This window comes from Excalfactoria chinensis, chromosome 5 (genome assembly GCF_039878825.1).
Source record: "Excalfactoria chinensis isolate bCotChi1 chromosome 5, bCotChi1.hap2, whole genome shotgun sequence".
Classification (NCBI taxonomy): Eukaryota; Metazoa; Chordata; class Aves; order Galliformes; family Phasianidae; genus Excalfactoria; species Excalfactoria chinensis.
In genome coordinates this window covers 15268347-15288328 of record NC_092829.1, presented here as the reverse complement: position 1 = coordinate 15288328, position 19982 = coordinate 15268347, and the positions used below count along the sequence as shown (strand labels likewise).

The window sequence follows — 19982 nt, the reverse complement described above, 5'->3', positions numbered from 1 at the left end:
AGGAAAGGTGAGCACAAAGTGCTTGGGACAGACCTGAATTTTAGGCTTATTTCACAGAAGCTCACAGCCTCAGAATAAGGCAGGCAGAACAGAGATTTAATTGGGCAGCTGATGTGATTTTCCTCATAAAAACACTGTGAAGCATAGCAGGCCCCATGACACAGCTCAATTTTCCTGGTTTACAGAGAGAAATAGGATTTTTAGTGCCATTTTTGGAATTTCAGCAATGAGCTGAGGTCCTTCACAGCACAGGCTGAGGATCAGACATTTAAGAGGCCAGACTTCACACGTGCCCGTGCCTCCAAATGCAAGAACCTTAAGTTCTATACAAGGAACTGAATTAAGAGGAGGGATCAAAGAAGAACCTTATGATGGAAGAAAGAGGCTGTACTCTAGAGGCACCGTATATTCCTATCATTTTTATCATTTCTTCACTGAAAGGCTGTACAAAATAGAAGGCTTCAGCAGAGGATTTTCTAGGTAGTGCCATGCCATGTTCTCAGGGGAGAGGCAGTCTGTTGGCACTCCAGCAGTAGTTGCAGAGATTGGAGATCATTTGTACAGCTTGTCAGAAGTGCCTGTAGAAATACAATTTCTCTTCAAGATTGTTGGAAAATTTAGTTTTTCTTCCCTCTAAAAGGGATGAGTGGGCAGTTGGAGAAGTCATTTCATTTTTTCAGGTGGGTTTATTGGCGATGCGGGCACAAGCAACTTAAAATAGCTGTTCAAGGAAGTGTGATGATTCTGCAGCTTCCTTTAAATACTTAAACAAATGAAGAGTGTCACCTGTCAAGGGTACTGGCTTTGGCATCTGTAATTTAGACATATGTATAATACTTCTCACTTGAGGCTTGCTCCATACAGTGGTGGATGAGAATCTGGTTCTTTCCTGGATGGCAGAATTCGACATCCTCCAGTAGTGTGAGTTTGATCTCATAGCTGCTTACTGCGAGGAATCAGATAAACTGTGTTTCATAGGCATGAGAGAAAGGAAGGGAAGAAGAAATTTGTATCTCATGCAAATTAAAGTGGATTTATCAACTTCAGGGCATGTTTGCTTTTGCTGGAAATCAGTACTGGGAACTATGATTCTATGGCCCTTGAACTCTGTATTTGCAGTTGTTGAATTTTTTACCTGTAGTTGTAGTATGAAGGCCTATGACAGCCTTTCTGCTTCGTGCAGATAATTAGTTTTAACATAGAGCTACTACAGTATTATGATTTGGGGTTATACAGAGGAGACATGGCCATCAGTAGTATCTGGATTTTACATATTTATCTGCCTGTGCAATATATATTTGTATTTGTTTGCCTACAAAGTATTCCAAACAAGCAAAATGTAACAGAACGCTTTTGCTTACTGCTTTACAATATTGGAGCCTGATTCTGTAACTGTTTAGTCATATACCTATGCAAGATGAAAGTCTTTTGGAGTAATCCTACTCTTAAACACAATTGCTTATGAAATTTAGCTAGGATTTTTATTGCAAAACTCATGTCCCAGTTTGCCCCATGGGAATATTCAGATGGGAGCAATTGCTCATGGACAAAGGAAAGCTGTAAAAAACAGTACAGACAGCTCACTTAGTCAATTCCATTATGTAAAAAATAATGTCAAGTAATTTTGAAGTTATGGGGCTTGTTTTGTTTTGTTTTGTTTTGTTTTGTTTTACATGTAAAATAGAACAAGCTGAAATGAGAAAGGTAGGTACTGGAGTTGAACAAAGTGATTTTCAGCCTTTCTCCAGGACTTAAGTTCTGCAAGATATTTGTTTCTGAACGTTTAGCGTGGCACTTCAAAATCTGCAGCTAAGAGCACCAACTGCTCAGCTTTTAACTATTAGTCATAGCAAAAATTTGAACTCATAAGGTAAACCAGATTTTGGCCCATGCAGTTTTCCAGCATATTCTTGAAAAAATAAATGCAAACTCAAGCCATTCCTAGTAAGGTGAATCTGACTAAGAATTATTTTACTGTTTGTTCTATTGTCATTTAATCTGTATTTACTGAAATTAGATACTGAACTTTTCCTGTCATTAGAATGGCAGTTTCCATACATACCTTTCTGTACAGGATATATGTATATGTATATATACTTGTATATACCTTTCATTTCACAGATACATTAACTGGAATCCTTGATCACTGTCAGGGAATCTAGTTTGTATAAATGTAACCAACAGAGAAGTATGACGTAGGAAATAGTATGTTTGAAGGTGTTACGTAAAAATACAAAATACTTAACAATCTCGCCTTTATGAATATTCTGTCTTCTGCATTTGGTTCTTAAAAAGTAGCTAATACAATTTGGCTTTTATCTGCAAAAACACAAACAATAGCAAAACATAAACAACTGAACAAATGGAATGAGTAACTTCTGTTTATATCGTGAATCATCCAGTGTTTACCTTTCTATGAAAATGGCAATTACAAAACCTGAGAAGGAAAATCCTGTTTTCACATACTCTGATGTTTCTCTCAAACCCTTCTTAGGGCCATGAAGAAAGGATGTTTTTTAGACTGTGCAGTAAGTTTTGTTCTTTTCCTTATTTCCCTTTACATTTCAAGTGTTAGGAGTAGGGAAAAGTGCTTTGGCTTACAATAATTATTTTATAGTGTTTAATCTGCTGGATGCATTACTTGAGTTTATGTATTGGAGCAGCTTTATAATTCCCATCTGGGGAAATCTTTTTAAGATAGGATCTTTAAGGTTCTCAACTCAAACTGCCCTACTGTTGGAACATGAAACTCTTCACTTTATTGGGCCTTAAGGGTGCCAATTTACATAGCTATGTAGAAAAGTACTCACTAATTTAATTACAATGTGTAAATAATTTAGTTCTAACCACCGGCTAAAACAGTTTTATATCACCATCTAAAACTTTATAAGACAATGGACTCTAAACATGAGTAACAACTACTGTTATACAATCACACAGATGGCCTTTTAACTCTTAATGCTCAGAGGAGATCCGTAATTGTACGCGATTTTCATACATGCCAGTGGGAATGAAGTAAAGAAATTGCGAACATTTGAAATGTGGAGAGTTTCTTCCTCCCCCTCCCTTCTTTCAGAAAAGAAATACTAATGTACAGGAATGTGTATATTCCCATTTAACAGCTACCAGGGCTGGAAACCTGGATGTTAAGATTAAAGCAACTTTTATTTTTACATCTTGAATAAATGTGGTCAAATTCAATTCTGTTCTGGCTTTTAATTCAATGGAATTCCACCCACTTAGGTGCAATCTTAGTGAAGCTTATGGAGCATTTTTATAAGGATACAGGCTCAGCTTTTCACAGCTGCCAGTGGCATTTAAAAGCATTAATTTTGTGGAAAATGGTCTCCCAAAGAAACATTCACTATATGAACAGAATTTCACTGAGAGGGTAAAAAACTCTTCTGTTATACCAACAGAATTCCAATTGAATTCTGAAAAGGACTTGAAAAGGAGCACATCATATTCAATGCCAGTTTAGGTAGCTCAAATGTATAGCTGGAAATATTATATCAATAAAGACTAATTATGAATTTGTTTCAGATGCACAGGTGCTGCATGCACTTAAATACATCATTTTGAATTCTCATATGTCTCATTTATTGTATACTGGTTACTATCATGGTATCAGCCTCTCAGTTGTGCGTTATATCTGAAACCTGTGTGTTCACACATCCTTTTTCCACAGGCAGATGCCTATGAGTTGTTTTGACTTTTGTTAAATTATATACGTATGAGAAAACAATTGATATGTGTGAACTCAGTTTCTTCAGTACTTAAGTTAACAAAGCCAAGGTTGAAAAACACACCTTGCATGTAAGTGGGAAGGTTAGTCTTCTTCTGATTTCCTAATGGAATTATTTCTCCTATCTTAGCTGATTCCTAAAGAAAGGACATCTTAAAAATCTCTATTTTTAATCTCTAAAATTATCTCATCTTAATCTCTACAGAAACAGAGAACAGCACCGTAACCTTATGATCACAGTAAGACAGACTTTAGAGGTACAGCACTAGGTAGAATAGTTGCAACTCTGACCAGATCTAATAAATTCGTATTACAGCTTAAACAAACATGAGTCAACAACAACCACAACAACAACAACAAAAATGAGAGAGAGTAAATTAATTTAGAACAGTAAATCTTAACTAGCTAGAAATACTTTGTTAGAAATTCATCTTAACAGCGACTGCACAGCCCCCTGTTTGCATAAAAGCTCGGGAGCAATGGCATGGCCAACTCTGATGGGTTTACAAATACTGAATAATTTCATGGCCCAATCCAGATCCCACTGAGATCCAGGAGATTTTGAATGAGACTATATAAGACCTTTGCAAATCATTGGACATTGTATGTCATTGGAGTGACATGAGCATTCTTGCTTGCCCACAACAGAATGTCATTCTGAAGTGAACAAATGCCCGTCAAACTCTAGCATACAACTGAGCAAGCTTACAAGGAACAGGCAGATGCCAGTTTAGGTGAGATTTTCTACATTAAGCAAGCAGCAAAACATTAATATTCTGTTTTGTTTACATTCATCATTGCCATATGTCAAACTAGGGAAAAAAATCCCTTAGAATGTTATTTTTGGAGCATTAGCTGTGAAATACTTTCAAATCCTGAATGACGCAATTTAGCAGAAACTACTGCAGAAGTGATCTATGGCATCTAATCTGATCATCCTGAATTTTTTCTCATGTAAAGCGAGACAATATTCAAAGCTACGCAAGGAGTCATTCTATTTTGAAATTCCACGTTCAGAAAAAATGAATTATTAGTGCAAACCATCGAGGGTTAGCAAAAGTAGTCACACACACACACAAAGAAGGAATAGGAAACAAAGTCACAGCAATCCTTCTGCCCAGAGGTCCTGTTAATCCTTGGCAGCATCCACTGAATGTGACCAAGAGGCTGTTCCACATTGCCAACCTTCCTCGCATATGTACAAACATCGCAATGTTGATGTTTTATTAAAGAATCTACATAAAGTTTAATTACTCATAATCTCCTCAGCAGATACAATCTAATCCCTTCACTTTTTAACAAGTGGAGGCTTTGTATCAATGAAAGAACGTATTGCATGTACATAAAAAACTTAAGGGATTGAAATAAGGCACTCACATTCTAAACTGTTGGATTTAATGCTGCTGGGATTATTCTATTGAAAATACCTTCAACCATCCGCACTAGAAACACTTTGGCCAAAGACCATGAGATTGCTTTGACCATTTATCTTTGCAAGATAACTGCATGCATTTATTACCCCAGTATTTCTATGGAGCTCTCATTTCAGTGAGGAGATCTTCACCTGTGGAAGGGTAGCACAGCAAAGTGAATGTTGTGTACTAAGACACTTCTTCACACCCCGAGACTTGGAGGGTTCCAAGCAAAGTGCCAGTGGCCCACACTACTTGAACACTGTGTCATTTTTGCTGGAAAGAAATTACACCGGGGGGGGGGGGGAAGCTTATAAGTGTTGTTCTGGTTTGAAAACAAAAGATTTATTTGCAAGTTCTGGTATGTGAACAAAACTCTAAACCTCACTGCTTTCTGTGTAAGTAGACATATTTAATAGAGCAAGGCAGCCATTCTGCGTCTAAAATGGCAGCAGTCCATAAGCTTAAAATTTGCAGACCAAGTTGGTTTTCTGACACCATTTCATACACTACTTACACAAACGTCAGCGTGGTTTTGGGACCAAATGACACATGAGATGTGCTGCAGTTTGCAGTGGGAAGTATTTCTAGATGGGAAGTAGATAATGTTTGCGTTTGCCATCCTATCACCCCACCCAGAAAGGCAAGCAAATAAATTGGAACTGTGTTGGTAGTTACTGAAATTGTTCAGCAAACAGAACATAACCTGTTTTGTCTGTATTTCAGAGCTGAAAAACCATCTTCATATATATATATATATATAACCATCTTCATATATATATATATGAAGATGGTTTTTATGATGGCTGTGCTGTGAACAGAACACCTGGAGTATGGCAGGAGGTGCTGCTGGCCTCTGGCACAGAGGCCCAGGCCTTAGCTGAAAGCATCTCGGCTACAAGGAGCTTGGCTCAGAGGGTGCTGCTGTGAAGAGGAATGCTGGGTCCCAGCGTAGATCCAGGCTGGTATCATTCCGTGTCTATCGAAGGCACATCGTGAATGCTTCAGTGTTTACCTGGGTTATCATCGGTTGGTGGACAAAAACCCCAAAACCCGGGGCAGAGAGAGGGGACGGGAAGGGAACGCCCGACTTCAGGACACGCTGATGCTGCTCCTCGCTTGTAGTTCTGCTGAGCAGGGGCTGAAGCGACACGTCAGCCGCAGACCGTCAGACTCTGCACTCAGTGTAGCCGTGCTCTGGGTGCCGTCGCTGACAAACGCGCTGTGACTACCGCAGGGCACCTGCGCTCCCGCAGCCCCTCCACAGGGCATCGCCGTCCCGGGGCCGCTCAGCGCCGTGCCGGGTGCCGCCCTGCCCGGCTCTTACCTCAGGGCGAGGAGAGGGGACACCGCCAAGCCCCGGCTCCGCAGCGCTGCGGGGGGTGGGAGCGGGCCGCCGGGGGGGGGGGGGAGGGGCCAATCGGCAAAGGGGGCAGGGCTGCTCGCCGCAGTCACCCTCAGCCATACCGCGCCGGGGAGGAGAGAAAAAGGCCCCGCTCCGGCGGAGGGATACAGCGCTCCATATATAGCGGCGCGGCGCAGGCTCACACCCCCAGCATTTCTCGCACCGCGCCGGGGAGGAGGCAGCCGCCGCCGCCGCCGCCACTCGTGGTCGCGCAGTTCGTGCAGCCGCCGTCGGGCCCGCCGCCGCCGCGCCATGGTACGTAGCACGGCCGCGGGTTCGGGGGGCAGCGTGTGGGGAACGGCGGGGGAACGGCGGAACCCCGCGGTGCGGGGGTGGCGGGAGGCCGCGGCCCTTCCCGCCCGGCGAGCGCTTCCCCCGCCGAGCTGCGCGGCTCGCCGGGCCTTTTCCTTCTCCTCCCTTTCCCTTCCTTGCCGAGCGGTACCCCGGCCCTCAGCGCGGCCCTGCGGCGCCGCCCGCCCTTTCTTCCTCCCGCCTCGCCCTCCCCGCGCTGCCCTCCGGAAGGGCCGGGCGCGGCTCCGCGGGGCTGCGGCGGGAGCCCGGCACAGCTGCACTGCGCAGGGAGCGGGGGGATGGGGCGGCCGGGGGAGGGCACCGCGCTGCGGCTATTGCGCCCTCGCACCCCCCCATCCCCAAAAAACGCGGCATCGCCGCCCGCATTACATCATGTCTCCTCCTCTTCCTCCCCAGCCTCCGCGCACCCCCGGCTACGGGGGGAGGGGGGGGTAGTGGGGGGTGGGTAGCGAGCCTCGCTCGCGTCCCCGGCTCCGCGCGGGGTCTCGTTGGGAGGTGTGGCGGAGCTTCCCCGGCCCCGGGGCTGGCTGCGGGCGGAGGGATAGCCGCGGGGAGCGGAGCGGAACCGCAGTGCTGCAGCGCGGCCGCCGCCTGTTGCGCCAGCGCCGGCCCCGACATGGAAACGCATCGCCTCGGTGCCGCCGCGGGCCTCCTCGAAAGAGGGAGGGCCGGGGAAGCGTTCGGGTTTATTTTTCCCCGCGGCTTCGGTTTCTGTGGGAGCTTGGGCTGCGGCTGTGCTCTAATCGCTCCGCGGCCATCTGGGTGTAGCTCGGCGCTGTCTCTCCATCTCGCCTTCCTGCCGGGCAGCGCTGACATCACTCGGACACGGGAGGGGGGGCCGAGGGGTGCGGCTCCGGCCGAGGCGCGGCGTGCCCGGGAGCCGCCGTCACCGCCCCGAGCGGCCGCAGGAAGGAGCCCCGCCGAACGGGACGCGGAGCGCTGCCGCGGGCCGCAGGTCGTGCCGAGGCGGGGCTCTGCCGCCCGGCCTGCGGGGCGAGCGGCTGTTACGTAAATGTCCGTGAGCTGTAAAACCTCGTATTTGATGGAAAACTGCAGGAAGAGTGGAAAGCCCAAGTGCGTTTTGGGTGTGTTTTCTTCAGCTGTTTGGGTCCACAAGATAATTGGTTTTAACTACGAGCGTTTCTGCAGGTTTTTACCACCCTGTACACGACGTTGGTTAGTCACCCGGAACAGACGTTAAAATATTGAAAAAAAACAAAGCGATGAAGCCCACTGCCTAAGCACAGATGCAGCCTGTTCGTTACTTAATGCATACATTAGGCTTTCAGTCCTGCACTGTTCCCCTATGCCTTAACAGACGGTACAGCTATGGAGTTCCCTGTTGCGTTTGTTGCTCTCTGCTGTATTTACCCAGCTGTTGTATTTGAGAATAAAGGGGTTTCACGACAAAAGGGTTACAAGATGCCTTTCTTATACCTATACAGTCATTTGTTGGGGCTTGTACAAGCTCCTAAAAAAATATAGAAATGGATTTTAAAGGAATTGATACCTTGTGTTCAGCAGTACCTGTGTCAGGGGATGTAAAATCCTGTTTCAGGTTTGCTTTCTTGTTAGTGGGAAGAGTTTATTGCCATTATTTCTCTAAAGACGTGGTTAGCTCACTTAGCGCAAGGGCTGGAGGTGTGGGTGATGCCCTGCTTATCCTGATGGAGCCTTCTGGAAGGATGTGGTTGGCACGGTTAGGGGCTGCAGTTGTGCTCCTGCCTGCTGAGCCCCTGGGTGCAGTGCTAGTCTCCTGTGCATGAGCAGAAGGTCACAGGCAGGTGCTTTTCATCACCCTGCCTTAAGGGATGCATAAAATGGCCTTTGTGATGGTGGGAGACATCTTACAGTACTTGGCTGGGTGAAGGAATAACACAGTGCTTGAACTGGCACTTTGTTTCTGTTTGATAGCAAAAATTTATGATACCGAGCAGCAGTTCCTGCTGTTGTAGCAGAGCCCTTTCCACAGAGCACACTGCAGGCACACGCTGGGGCTGCAATGGGAAGACAGACCTGTGGAGGATCACTAGGCGGCACACTTGTCGTATGCCCACCAGCGTGCAAATGCCCCCTTGCTTGATCAGGCACCGTGCTTCTGGAAATGACATCTGATGTGATGTGAAACTCTAAACACGTGTCATTAAGGATTTCATGCCTCTCTGACCAATTACAAGGAGCCTGCCTGGTGTCCTTCACTTGACTAAATCGGGTTCTCTGTGCTGAAGGATGGTGTATCTGGTTCTTAATGGGTAGCTCTGAGGCAGAGTGGCTCTCATGTCTTTGGAAGTGGCTGCAATGTGTAGGTCAGTGGTATCTTCTGGCAGCAGTGGAATTCCAGGGGTTGAGAATGACTTCAGTGATGATAAATAGCTGCTGAAATTGGAAGGAAGTGTCTCGGGGCTTGACATAGCTTGAAGCTAAGTATTATTCTAAAATGTTCTATTCTCCATGTAGGCTGACCAGCTGACTGAGGAGCAGATTGCTGGTAAGTGTCTTGATAAATATTTTTCTTGGCTAATTCCTTGTGAATGAAAAAATCTCCAATATGATGGACAAGTTGCCTTTCTATAGTTTCAGATCTATGCTAGTGCTTCTTAAAATAAAATCACTCCATTCTAAAAAAATTCTGGAAGGTACCTGGTAATTCAACCCTGGTGTGCACTACTTCACTGGACTAGAGATGATCTGAGCCAGGCCTACATGTATTTCTAGCTATTACTTGATTGCAAGAAATCTTGATTGCGTTGCTTGGTCAAGGCAGAACTAGGTATCTTTTTCATGTGAATATAAAGTTGATGTGAAATGGCAACAAATAAGCCTTCAGCAGATCTCTTAATTCCTAAGAGCGTGTCTAATACAGACTGATTGGGAGAAGGAGCAGTATTGGGCCTTCTGGAGACCAGTCACACCCACCTGAGGTCAACACCAGTTCTGGTTCTGTTTCTTCAGTGTTGTCATTTTACTTGTTGTATTCTTATTATTCCCATATGCCATTTGACGGTGAAAGGGGAAACTATAGGGTTCCCTTTGCTTATCCTACACAGCTGTTTGTGATACAACAGTGGTTCAAAAAACAAGATGTTGAAATACATCAGCGCTGTAATGTGATGGTAGTCCATTGAAGCCTATGTCACGTGGCTGTGCAAGCTATAGTTGGTACTGTAACTGTTTCTTAATGCTTGAAAATGCTAATCCTGGTAACCTATGGGTAAGCTTGTTTCTTAAAATATTACCAGGCATTATTACTGGAATGCATTTTTACTTGCAGTTTTACCTTACGCTGGAACTGTTATTAAACAATGGGACTGTTTCTGCCTCTAGAATTCAAGGAAGCCTTTTCCCTATTTGACAAAGATGGTGATGGTACTATCACAACAAAAGAACTGGGAACTGTCATGAGGTCGCTGGGTCAGAATCCAACAGAAGCAGAATTGCAGGATATGATCAACGAGGTAGATGCTGATGGTAAGTGTTAGAAAGATGGTTCTAATGCTGAATGTACTAAGTATATGTGTCTTCCGTGCTTAGACTGTATAAAGAAGTTGCTGTGACGCTGTTCTTCTGAAGCCAAATCTCAAAATACTGTCTAAAGTAAACCGAGAGGCATCTGGTTGTTCTTTGTTATTCTCAGCACAGCAAAGATGCTAGCAGCCTTAAGTGAGGATCTGAAAGAGGACGGGCAGAGACAAAGTTATGCTGTTAGTCTTTAATATTTAATGGGTTGCAGGCTTCCTATTGCTGCCTGACTTACACTGACCTGCATTTAACCTGTTGCTCCTATGTAGCTTTTTTAGACATGTTTCATTAGCCCATGTTGTTCTGTGCTAATGTATAGTTTTGCCTTAAGGCAATTCTTGCCTTAAGGTGAAAGATGTGATTAGAATGGGATAGTACTGGACTTTCAAGAGTTGAAAATGTAACATGGGAGAGTCTGCATAGTTTAATGCAAGGTCACTAATAGGGGTAGGGCTGGAGGCTATTACTTGGAGAAGTAGGAAAAACTTATGTCAGTCTTGATCAAAAATCACTTCATGTGGATGCCAGAAGAGATAATGACAAGTTTGTGTTTCTGAGACTTCAGGCAGACTGGCAGTTAGAAAAAAGGAGAAATGCCTCCCATGCTCACTGGTGCCAAGGCTTTGATCTCATGTTGGCTGATAGGTGCTTTCTGCAATATCTTGAAGAGTAGAAAGTGCATAGGATAGAGCACAAATTACTTGATTCAGGCTTACATTAAAGTTGCTTCTAGAAAACGGCAGGTGACCGTAATTGCCAGTTGTCTTATCAGGAAGTTTCAGTACCTGCAACTCAGGATCTGCTGTGATATGTATAAGATGTATATAGTAGTTTATTCAGGCACCATTCTGCAGTGTTACACTGGTTGATTAAAATTGAAAAGAGACTGTGGATTTCAGATAAGTATGCCCTGCCCATATGTTTAAACTTGTTTTATGGCAAGATGCTTTGCTAATAGTCTACAGTTCATTGAGAGTGTTTTTAAGCTTTGTGCAAGACTTGTATTCTAGTTGGTAAATGAAGCTTGCCATTATAAATAGCTGCACATTTCAGTCTGGAATCCCTAAATGACAAAAGCTTTCTGAAACTGCCTTTACCTGCTTTGTGATATTTACTGGATGAATTTGTTTCCTTCAGGAAATAGGTAGATCTTAACTGTATGGTGAGCTGCTTAATATTTTCCATAAGCATGTCTGGTTGAATTGTGACTGTGCTAACCTGGTTTGTGCTCTTTGGAGGGACTTTATTAACTGTTTTTCTTGGCTTTGAGCAGTCTCAAGTTTGAATCCTTACTTTGAGGATTTTAAATACCAGATAGTTTTTGCAGTGACGTATGTATCAGAACACTTGTTGAGCTTGTGAGAAATATCAAACAATGGCAGCTTTTCTCAAAGATTGCAGGTGGTTTTGCCCCTTAAAATTGTGCGTTACTCTTGTGGTGCACAACATGGGTTAATGAAGTTCCTTTTAAACAAGGAACTTCTTCAGAATTTAGATGTTGTGGATTTGTATTGCTCTTCTAGAATATTAGACAGCATTTGGGAAGAGACTGAACAAACTAAATGATGAATTATGGGGAATGACATTAAGTAGACGAATCTATAAACTGGTTAACCTTGGCACATCAGACTGACATTTTGCTTGTGACTTGGGTGGTGAAAAGCTATGGCTTGTCCTGGAGAGGGCAGCTGTAGAACTTGATCTGAAACACTGAGGTGGAAGTGACTGTTGCGTATTGTAAAAGGAAAAAGGCAGTGGTAACAATTTAGGAAAACATGAGGTTCTTATAGAAGAATAGTGTAGAGAACCTGTCATTCTGATTTTTGTCCCTGTCTAAATTAAGTGCTAGATTTTACTGCATAAAAATAAGCATGAAAGTTTTAATTTTTTGGGAATTTCTTTTTGTTAAGGTAATGGCACCATTGACTTTCCTGAATTTTTAACCATGATGGCCAGAAAAATGAAGGACACAGACAGCGAGGAAGAAATCCGTGAGGCATTCCGAGTCTTTGACAAGGTATTCCTAAATCTTTGAATATCTTCAGAAGCAGCACAATGCCCATCTTTTTCTCAGTGCTTTCTCACTGAGAAGCAGGAAAGTTCTTTAGCATAAAAGTTCTGTAGTACAAGGAGGGGAACTGGCAATGGTAGTTCCTGCCCTGTTGCAGAGCAAGGAGGTTGTACCTACTTAAATAGCAGGGCTGAACTGAAGGTTCTTGGAAGGAAACTTACTGGCCTTCCCTTAGGAGCAGAAATGAGTGGAATGTGATGCCTGGGGTGTGAAAATGTCTTCATCTTCTGTACTTACTGATTTTGGGGAACTGGGGAAATGTTTGTGTGAGTGAGAATGATACTTCATGAAAGCTTCTGAAGCAAGATGTCACTGGTATTTACAGGGACACGATGAAATATTGCATTTTCTGCATTCAAGGTATGGACTTGGAAGGTACTTTCAGTGGAACTTAAGCTCAGCTCCCACCTTTGTTAAGGATACCTGGGTGTACATGACAAAAATTCAGATGAAGTATTGTTAGAGGAGGGGTTTTCCTCAGTTGTTACAAGAGAATTACTGTGCAGTGGCTGATGCAGCTGATAAGCTCGTGCTAAAGAAGGTTTCACTACTTCTTTTTATGGAAAAAGTGCAAGCCTTGGGTTCTCTGCTGGAAAACACATGGGAATGTTGAATTCTTCAGTCAGTGCTCACCTCCCCTCTGATTTTGCAGACTAGATTGAAGTGGTGGTAGGTATGACACCATCAAAGGCCCTGTTGTAAGCTAGTGCATTTTTCATGTAGGCAGAAGGGGACAATTCCGGGTATGTCTGGATATATTCTCGAGGTTTGGATGTTACTGATGGGAAATGCTGGCTTAGAATCATCATTTTCTTTTTGCCATTGTGTTTGTCACAGCTGCTTATGAGTAGAAAGTGTGATTTGTAAATCAAAACAAGAATCCTAACCTAGCTGTGTACGGTCTCTTCTTAGAAGCAGCACTACACAAAATAGAAAACTGATTTTTGTTGTTACTGGTAGGGAAGTTGATGTGTTTTTTTTTCCTACTTAGGCAGAAGAGATGAAATAAAGATCTTTCTAACGGATGTTTAGGAACATTAAAAATGCCTTACCACAGTTTAAAAAAAAATAATCTAGCATGTTGTTAAATCCTGGAATTTATTCCTTTAAGTACAATAATTAGATAAGGATTTTGTCGTATGTAAGCTTCATAAGGTGACGGGAGTAGTACATGTTGGAGGGTTGTGCAGTATACTGGATGTGTTTTACATACCACAAGGCTAATTTAAAAGCAGTCTCTAGAAACCTAGGTGTTGTTCCAGTGTTAATCATTATCAGGGTTGTTGATGATGATCTTGTGAAACTTTCCCCGCAGGATGGCAATGGCTATATCAGTGCAGCAGAGCTACGCCATGTTATGACAAACTTAGGAGAAAAGCTAACAGATGAAGAAGTAGATGAAATGATCAGAGAAGCAGACATTGATGGGGATGGGCAAGTCAACTATGAAGGTAATGGATACTTATATTGATGAAAACAACTGGTCAGATTTAGTGAATGTGTGCTGGATATGATGCATGTCCTAGTACTTGGAGGCAACCAGTTTATTCAGGTGTCCACTTTTGTGGACAAAAATCGATGCGGTGAAGTTTTTTATGCTATGGTTAAGATTTATATGACAGTTGAAAGTACTTTAGAGACGATAAACTGGTGACCTTTTATCTTTTCAGAATTCGTACAGATGATGACTGCAAAGTGAAGAGACCTCCTTTACACCTTTTTTCCTCTAGAAGAATCAAATTGAATCTTTTACTTACCTCTTGCAAAAAAAGTTCATTTATTCATTCTGTTTCTGTATAGCAAAACTGAATGTCAAAATACCTTCTGTCCACAAACTGCATGTAATGGTTGGTGGTCCTGTCCCCAAAAGATCAAGTTAAACATCAGTTTTACGATATAATTAATTGTACTACCTTGAAAATAAACAAATTTAAAAAAAAAAAAAAAAAAAGGAAGCACTTAGTGAACTCGAAAGTTCCATTTGCTAATGACTATTACACTGTTTGGGCTGGCCAGTTTTTCATGCATGCAGCTTGACAATTGAGCACAGTCAGACATTTGTATTAAAAGGTTAAAAAAAAAAAACAAAACTCAAAAGATCCACTCTTTTGTTCAACAGTGGATTCTAGATCAATTTGTAGTTTAAATTGTCATAGCTGGTTTACTTTAAAATTGGTTTATACCTCAGGATGGTATACAGCAAAAATGGTTGAAGGATACGAAACTTAGAGAAAATGCCCAAAAGGTTGAATGGTTCTCCTGTACGTAGCAGTGTGCTCCAAAAATACGATGATCTTAACTATGGATGGCATGTCTGTGTTAAAAACTATTGGTTTAACATTGTCTGCATTGCACTATAGTGAAACGGGTGTCGGGCTGTTACCGTTCACAAAATTTTTAAAAGAAACCTTCACCAAGGGAGCATCTTTGGACTCTCATATTTTTAAAACCTTCTGTACCATGACTTGGAGCTGGCGGAGTAGCCTGTGGACTTCAGCACAACTATCAACATTGCTGTTCAAGATATTACAATTTATGTCCATTCCAAGTTGTAAATGCTAGTCTTTTTTTCCAATAAAAGACCATTAACTTAAAGGTGGTGTTAAATGCTTTGTAAAGCTAAAATATATATATAATTGAGATAATAAACCAAAAAAAGCAGTAGGAGGGAAGCGTTTCTATGAATGACTTGCTGCTAAATTATAATGCACATGTATGCAATAAGTTATCCCCTATCTTTTCGAGATGGCAAGAACTGACCTCCTGTAACCCAAGACCTTTGCTATAAATAAATGAACTTGTGCTTGCCTTTCATATTACGACAATGTTAATTTAGTTGGTCTTAAAGTCGTGTAATGCTGACTCGTCAACTATCAGCACAGAAGTTACACCTCATTTCACTAAAGTGGAGAGTTCTCAGCATGCATGTCAGTACTGGGGGAAATATGGATAGGTTGCTATGTGTTTTTTTTTTGACAGGTTATAGAAACCAGTTGGAGCACTAGAACAGCATGGGCTTCATAGAGATCTGTGATTATCAAACATGCCAAAAAAGCGTTTCTCTACCCACAGAAAGAAATGAAAGTTTTTTCTTACAATATGCTTAAAAGAGATGAGCCTTTTTGGAAACTCGGGCTATTATGTCTTGACTATCTTTCTCAAACACTTGCATGAATTTTATGGGGTGGAGAAGAGGACTAGGGTTAATTTTAAAAGTCTTGTTACTTCTGCTTTGCATGCACTAGCAATGCTTAGTCATTCCAGGTCTTTGAGTAAGTGTTCTCTGATCCTTCAGCTTCCCCATGAATGAGTGGCAAAGCAGCTGTGCCCACTCTTCTTTGTTTGAAAGAAGAATGTTTTGTTTTAAATAGCAGAGTCTCCATGTGGAAGGCTGTTAATGCTTGGGAGGGAGGGACTACAGCTTCATTACTTGATTAAGTTTGTTTCCAATTGTAACTGGAGTTGCAAACCTAAATTGCTTAATTGCCTTTGGTTTTGGAGAGTGCTGATACTATCTCTTGAGAGAGATGTGAGTCTCCATTCATCCTGTCTAACTGAGGCGCCTGTGTTAAGAACTTGGTTAGTTGGAAAAGCAGCCTCGCTCAGTGGGGGTAAAGTGACACCTCCAAGAGGCAATTAAGACTCTCTGTCTTCAGTGATTCTTAGTGGGTTTTTTTTTGGGGGGGGGGGTTGTTGTTAGGGGGTGGTTCTGGGTGACCAAGTACCCAGATAACTTAACCAAGTGCCTGAAAGTTAGATGGGTTGAATCTAGGCGGTAGTGTAGATCTCTGGTTGTAAAGGCTATTGCTATGGCTGCGTATGCCGTCATAACAAACCAGCTGCTGTGATGAAAATGCCTGACTGCTGTTTGGGAAGTAAAGCCTTGCATGGCAGCTGCAAACTGCTACTTAGGTAGTGCTTGAGAAGGGCTGCGCTGATTCTGCAGACTGGCTTTTAAAGAGAATGTACTTGAGAGGCAGGCAAGGTAGGAGCAATGGTTGCTGCTCTGAGCTAATTACTTCTGCCTGAGTGTGCAGAGAGATCTTGTCTAGTAGGGAAATACTTCTTGCCATCTATCTGTCATTCACTCATGGTTGGTAGGGTAGTTCATTTAAGAACAGCTGCTTTTAGCTTATTCAGTGTGCTCTGTGCTTGCTAGCAGAGACCTCATTCCTGCAAGAGGTTCTTGGCTTGATTAGAAATTGTCTGGCAGCGTGCAGTGTTGGTATGCCCTGTAACCGAATCTGCCTGGAGGTATCTAATTAACTGACTTCAGTACCACATCAACCTCGAGTAAATGTATCCTCTGTACAGGACTTTAGCTCTGTTCCTTTCTGCGTAGTGAATATCTAGAGAAGAAGTGGTGTCATCAAGGACTTTTTTTTTTGTGTGTGTGTGTGCGTGTGGCTTTGGCTTTTTCCAAATGTGAAAGTGTGGGCTGGATACACTTGGTGCATGGCTTAGAAACATGGGACTGGAAAGAACTTCCTGGGTCATCAGATCCAGTCCCCTGCTATTGCAGGCAACCGTGTCATATAATCCTTTTAATAAACTGATCAAGCTTAACCACCTGCTTGTAAGTGGCTTGTTTTCATGGAAGTTCTGTAACTCATGTTGCTCTCAACCGATGCAAGTAATATATGAAATATGAAGTTAATCAAAAGGTCCTCCAGCTTAGCTTCAGATTTGTTATTACACTTAGTTAACTAACTCTCAAAACATGTTTTTCTTTGCACAACACTCAGGAAAGTGTTGAATCTTTACACCCCCTTGTTATGAATAAGAGTTGGTGTGCTTGCTTATTTTTTTTTAATGGAAAAGATGGATGTCTGGCTTGTTGAAACTTGTTAGATGTGTTAATTGTCAAGGCAAGAAACAATTGAGTTGTATTTGATACATAAATTTAAGGCTAGAGTATACATAACCATTTTTAAAATACATCAACTTGCAGTGTAGTTTTATATTTAATACTGAAATTGTACTGCTAAAGTTTAAACTGCTGTCAATCATATTCCTCTTCTGATCATAATGAAAAAATAAAGGGTAAGAAAATGCTTAACATAGATTATTCATTATCATGCTTATTTTATTAATCGCTCAGGCACGCATATCCTAAAACGTCTCCAGGTATGGGACATTTGCTTTGTGTGTTGGGCTGGGATGGGGGGAGGGGGGAGGAGGGGGCTACCGGTCTGAAAGAAAACTCGCTGCAACAATTCATCCCACTTCTGCGGCTTCAGAAACACTGATGCTGCCAAGAATTGATCAAGATGTTAGCCTACATCTTATTGATTCATTAATTGCCTGTGTGGGTGCAGGTCTGATCTGTGGGTAGTGTGCATGGTGCTGCAGCTGACATCTCTGTGCCCTGCACAGCTTGGTGGGAGGGGAAGGAGGCTGTGCCTTGGTCCACGTAGTGCAGCACGTGATAACAGTGCAGATCCTTCCTCCCGGGTGATACCACGTTAAACTAAAAGTCTTGGTGTTTAACAATAATGGAGTTGAACAGCATGCATTTTCCTACTGTGAGAACTAACTGGAACACCTACCTTACCAAAATCCAGTTCAGGTTTGGGTTATTTACTTATTTTAAATTCAATGACTTAAGTGAAATCTGACCGAAGGTAACTCTGGTGAGACCATCGCTTATGTGCTGGCTATTGACACCTAGCAGTCAAGTGAAGATAAGTGATGAGACTGGTGCCTTCCCTGACTGATATTTAGGAAAGCAAATCTGAATCTGCTCCTAAGTAGAACTGATAAACCCCTATAATCTGTAAGACAAATGCATATGATGTTACTCGGGGGTTTTCTCAGAAGAGGGTTGCAGTTCCAAAATATTAAAACCTGTGGGTTTTTTGTTTGCTTTTAAATCCAAATACAGAATTTTGAAGTAATTAAGTAAATAATGAGTTGCATATGGATTTAGAATTCCAAAGAATCCTAATGTTGTTTGCCATAGCAAAGTTGTACGAAGACCCCGAGTATTTAGAAGATCAATATTATGTTTTTTAAGAACCTCTATCAGCAAGTATCTCAGGGAGGTATTCGGAGGACATTTATAACTGTTTGTAATTGGTTTTGATATTAATAAATTCAGTTCTAGATGAAGTGGCCAAATGTCTTGCATAAATGACAGAGCTGACAATTACATAGAGGCTGAATCACTCACAGTCCCCCAGATGATGAAGCACAGCTGGTATCTAGTAAGAAATGAGAAGCTGAGCAACACCAGCAGTGCTACAAGAAAAACACTTAGAAACAAGTCTCCCAGCCTCTCCACCAAAGGCTCTAATAAGAAGGTTACAGGTTATTTTGTCCAGCATTGCAAGTCACACAGGTGTGGGACAGTGGGCTGCCTTTGGCAGTGTATACTGCAGCCTCGTGTACACTAACTCCTTGCTTTGGTCTTTCATATGAGCTTAGTTGACAGGGAAATCTGGTTCAGATCTCAGAAAATTCACTTTCGTATCAGTTCCCTTTGCCCTGGAAGTCTGCATGTGCAGAAATACTGAAAGAAGTGCTCATAACACAAACCTTTCCTGGCAGCAACGTTTCTCAAGATAACTAGTGGTTCAAATACAACGTGAGGACTGGGCTAATCACCTAAAAATGAATCACTCTGAATAGTTTATTTCTACATCTCGAAATAGGAAATGTTTGGCAAAAATGGGTTTTGAACAAAAGCTGCTCTACCAGTTTCAGCATTTAAAATGAACACAGTGTTTGAATGGGAACCAAATGAGTCAACTGAGTGAGCCATAAAAAAATATTAAATTTATCATTCCCCATTTTTCTAGACTGCAGTGGAACTGATAGTTCTGAATTACTGTCATTGGACTAGCTGTAATTTTGGACTCAAACAGATTATTCTTTGCTAACTGCTTGCTTGGCCAAAGCACAGCAGCAGAGAGATAGGAAACATATAGAGGGAGGTTATTTGGGAAGACTTGAGTAGAATAGAAACTAGAACAAGCAGAAAAGGATGGGGAAATGTGATATCACTCTTTCTGGTAACTTAAGAAACATGTAGATATGATGCTGAGATGTGCTTAGAGGGCATCGTCGTGATGGGCTGATGGTTGAACCTGATGACGTTAGAGATCTTTTCCAACCTTACTGACTATGGGATTCTATGATTCTATGATCACTGCAGTAATTATTCTGAAATGAATATGGTGAAAGAAAGGGATAGGGTGTGAAAAAATGAGGAGCACACCTGAACATAGGTCTGCTTTGGTTTCCTGTCTCGTGGAGTATTTGTTGCCCACAAATTTATAAATATTTGACATCCTGGTAGGACTCCAAATGTAACCAGGACTTCAGAAAGTTTTTTTACCAATCTCTTCATATTTTAAGACAGAATATTTAGCTCCATAGGAATCTGTGTGTGCAACATTATCAAAATTAGTTTCTCGGGGATTTTGACATAAAATTTAATGGATATTTTCAAATGGCCTATTTGTTGCTTTTGATATTAAGAATAAAAATTCCTACACGCAGATGCCAAATGCCCTG

General features: G+C 42.2%; 1 protein-coding gene across 1 annotated transcript in view; it reads left to right on the top strand.

Moving 5' to 3' along the window:
- Positions 1-17529, top strand: part of CALM1 (calmodulin 1) — a 44490-nt gene extending 26961 nt beyond the window's left edge. The window contains exons 2-7 of the mRNA XM_072338750.1: positions 6750-6817; positions 9332-9362; positions 10199-10342; positions 12304-12410; positions 13780-13915; positions 14135-17529. Coding sequence (XP_072194851.1) covers positions 6815-6817; positions 9332-9362; positions 10199-10342; positions 12304-12410; positions 13780-13915; positions 14135-14163 — 450 coding nt within the window. The 5' untranslated portion in view covers positions 6750-6814 and the 3' untranslated portion in view covers positions 14164-17529. The remainder of the gene's footprint in view (positions 1-6749; positions 6818-9331; positions 9363-10198; positions 10343-12303; positions 12411-13779; positions 13916-14134) is intronic.
- Positions 17530-19982: the final 2453 nt, after the last annotated feature.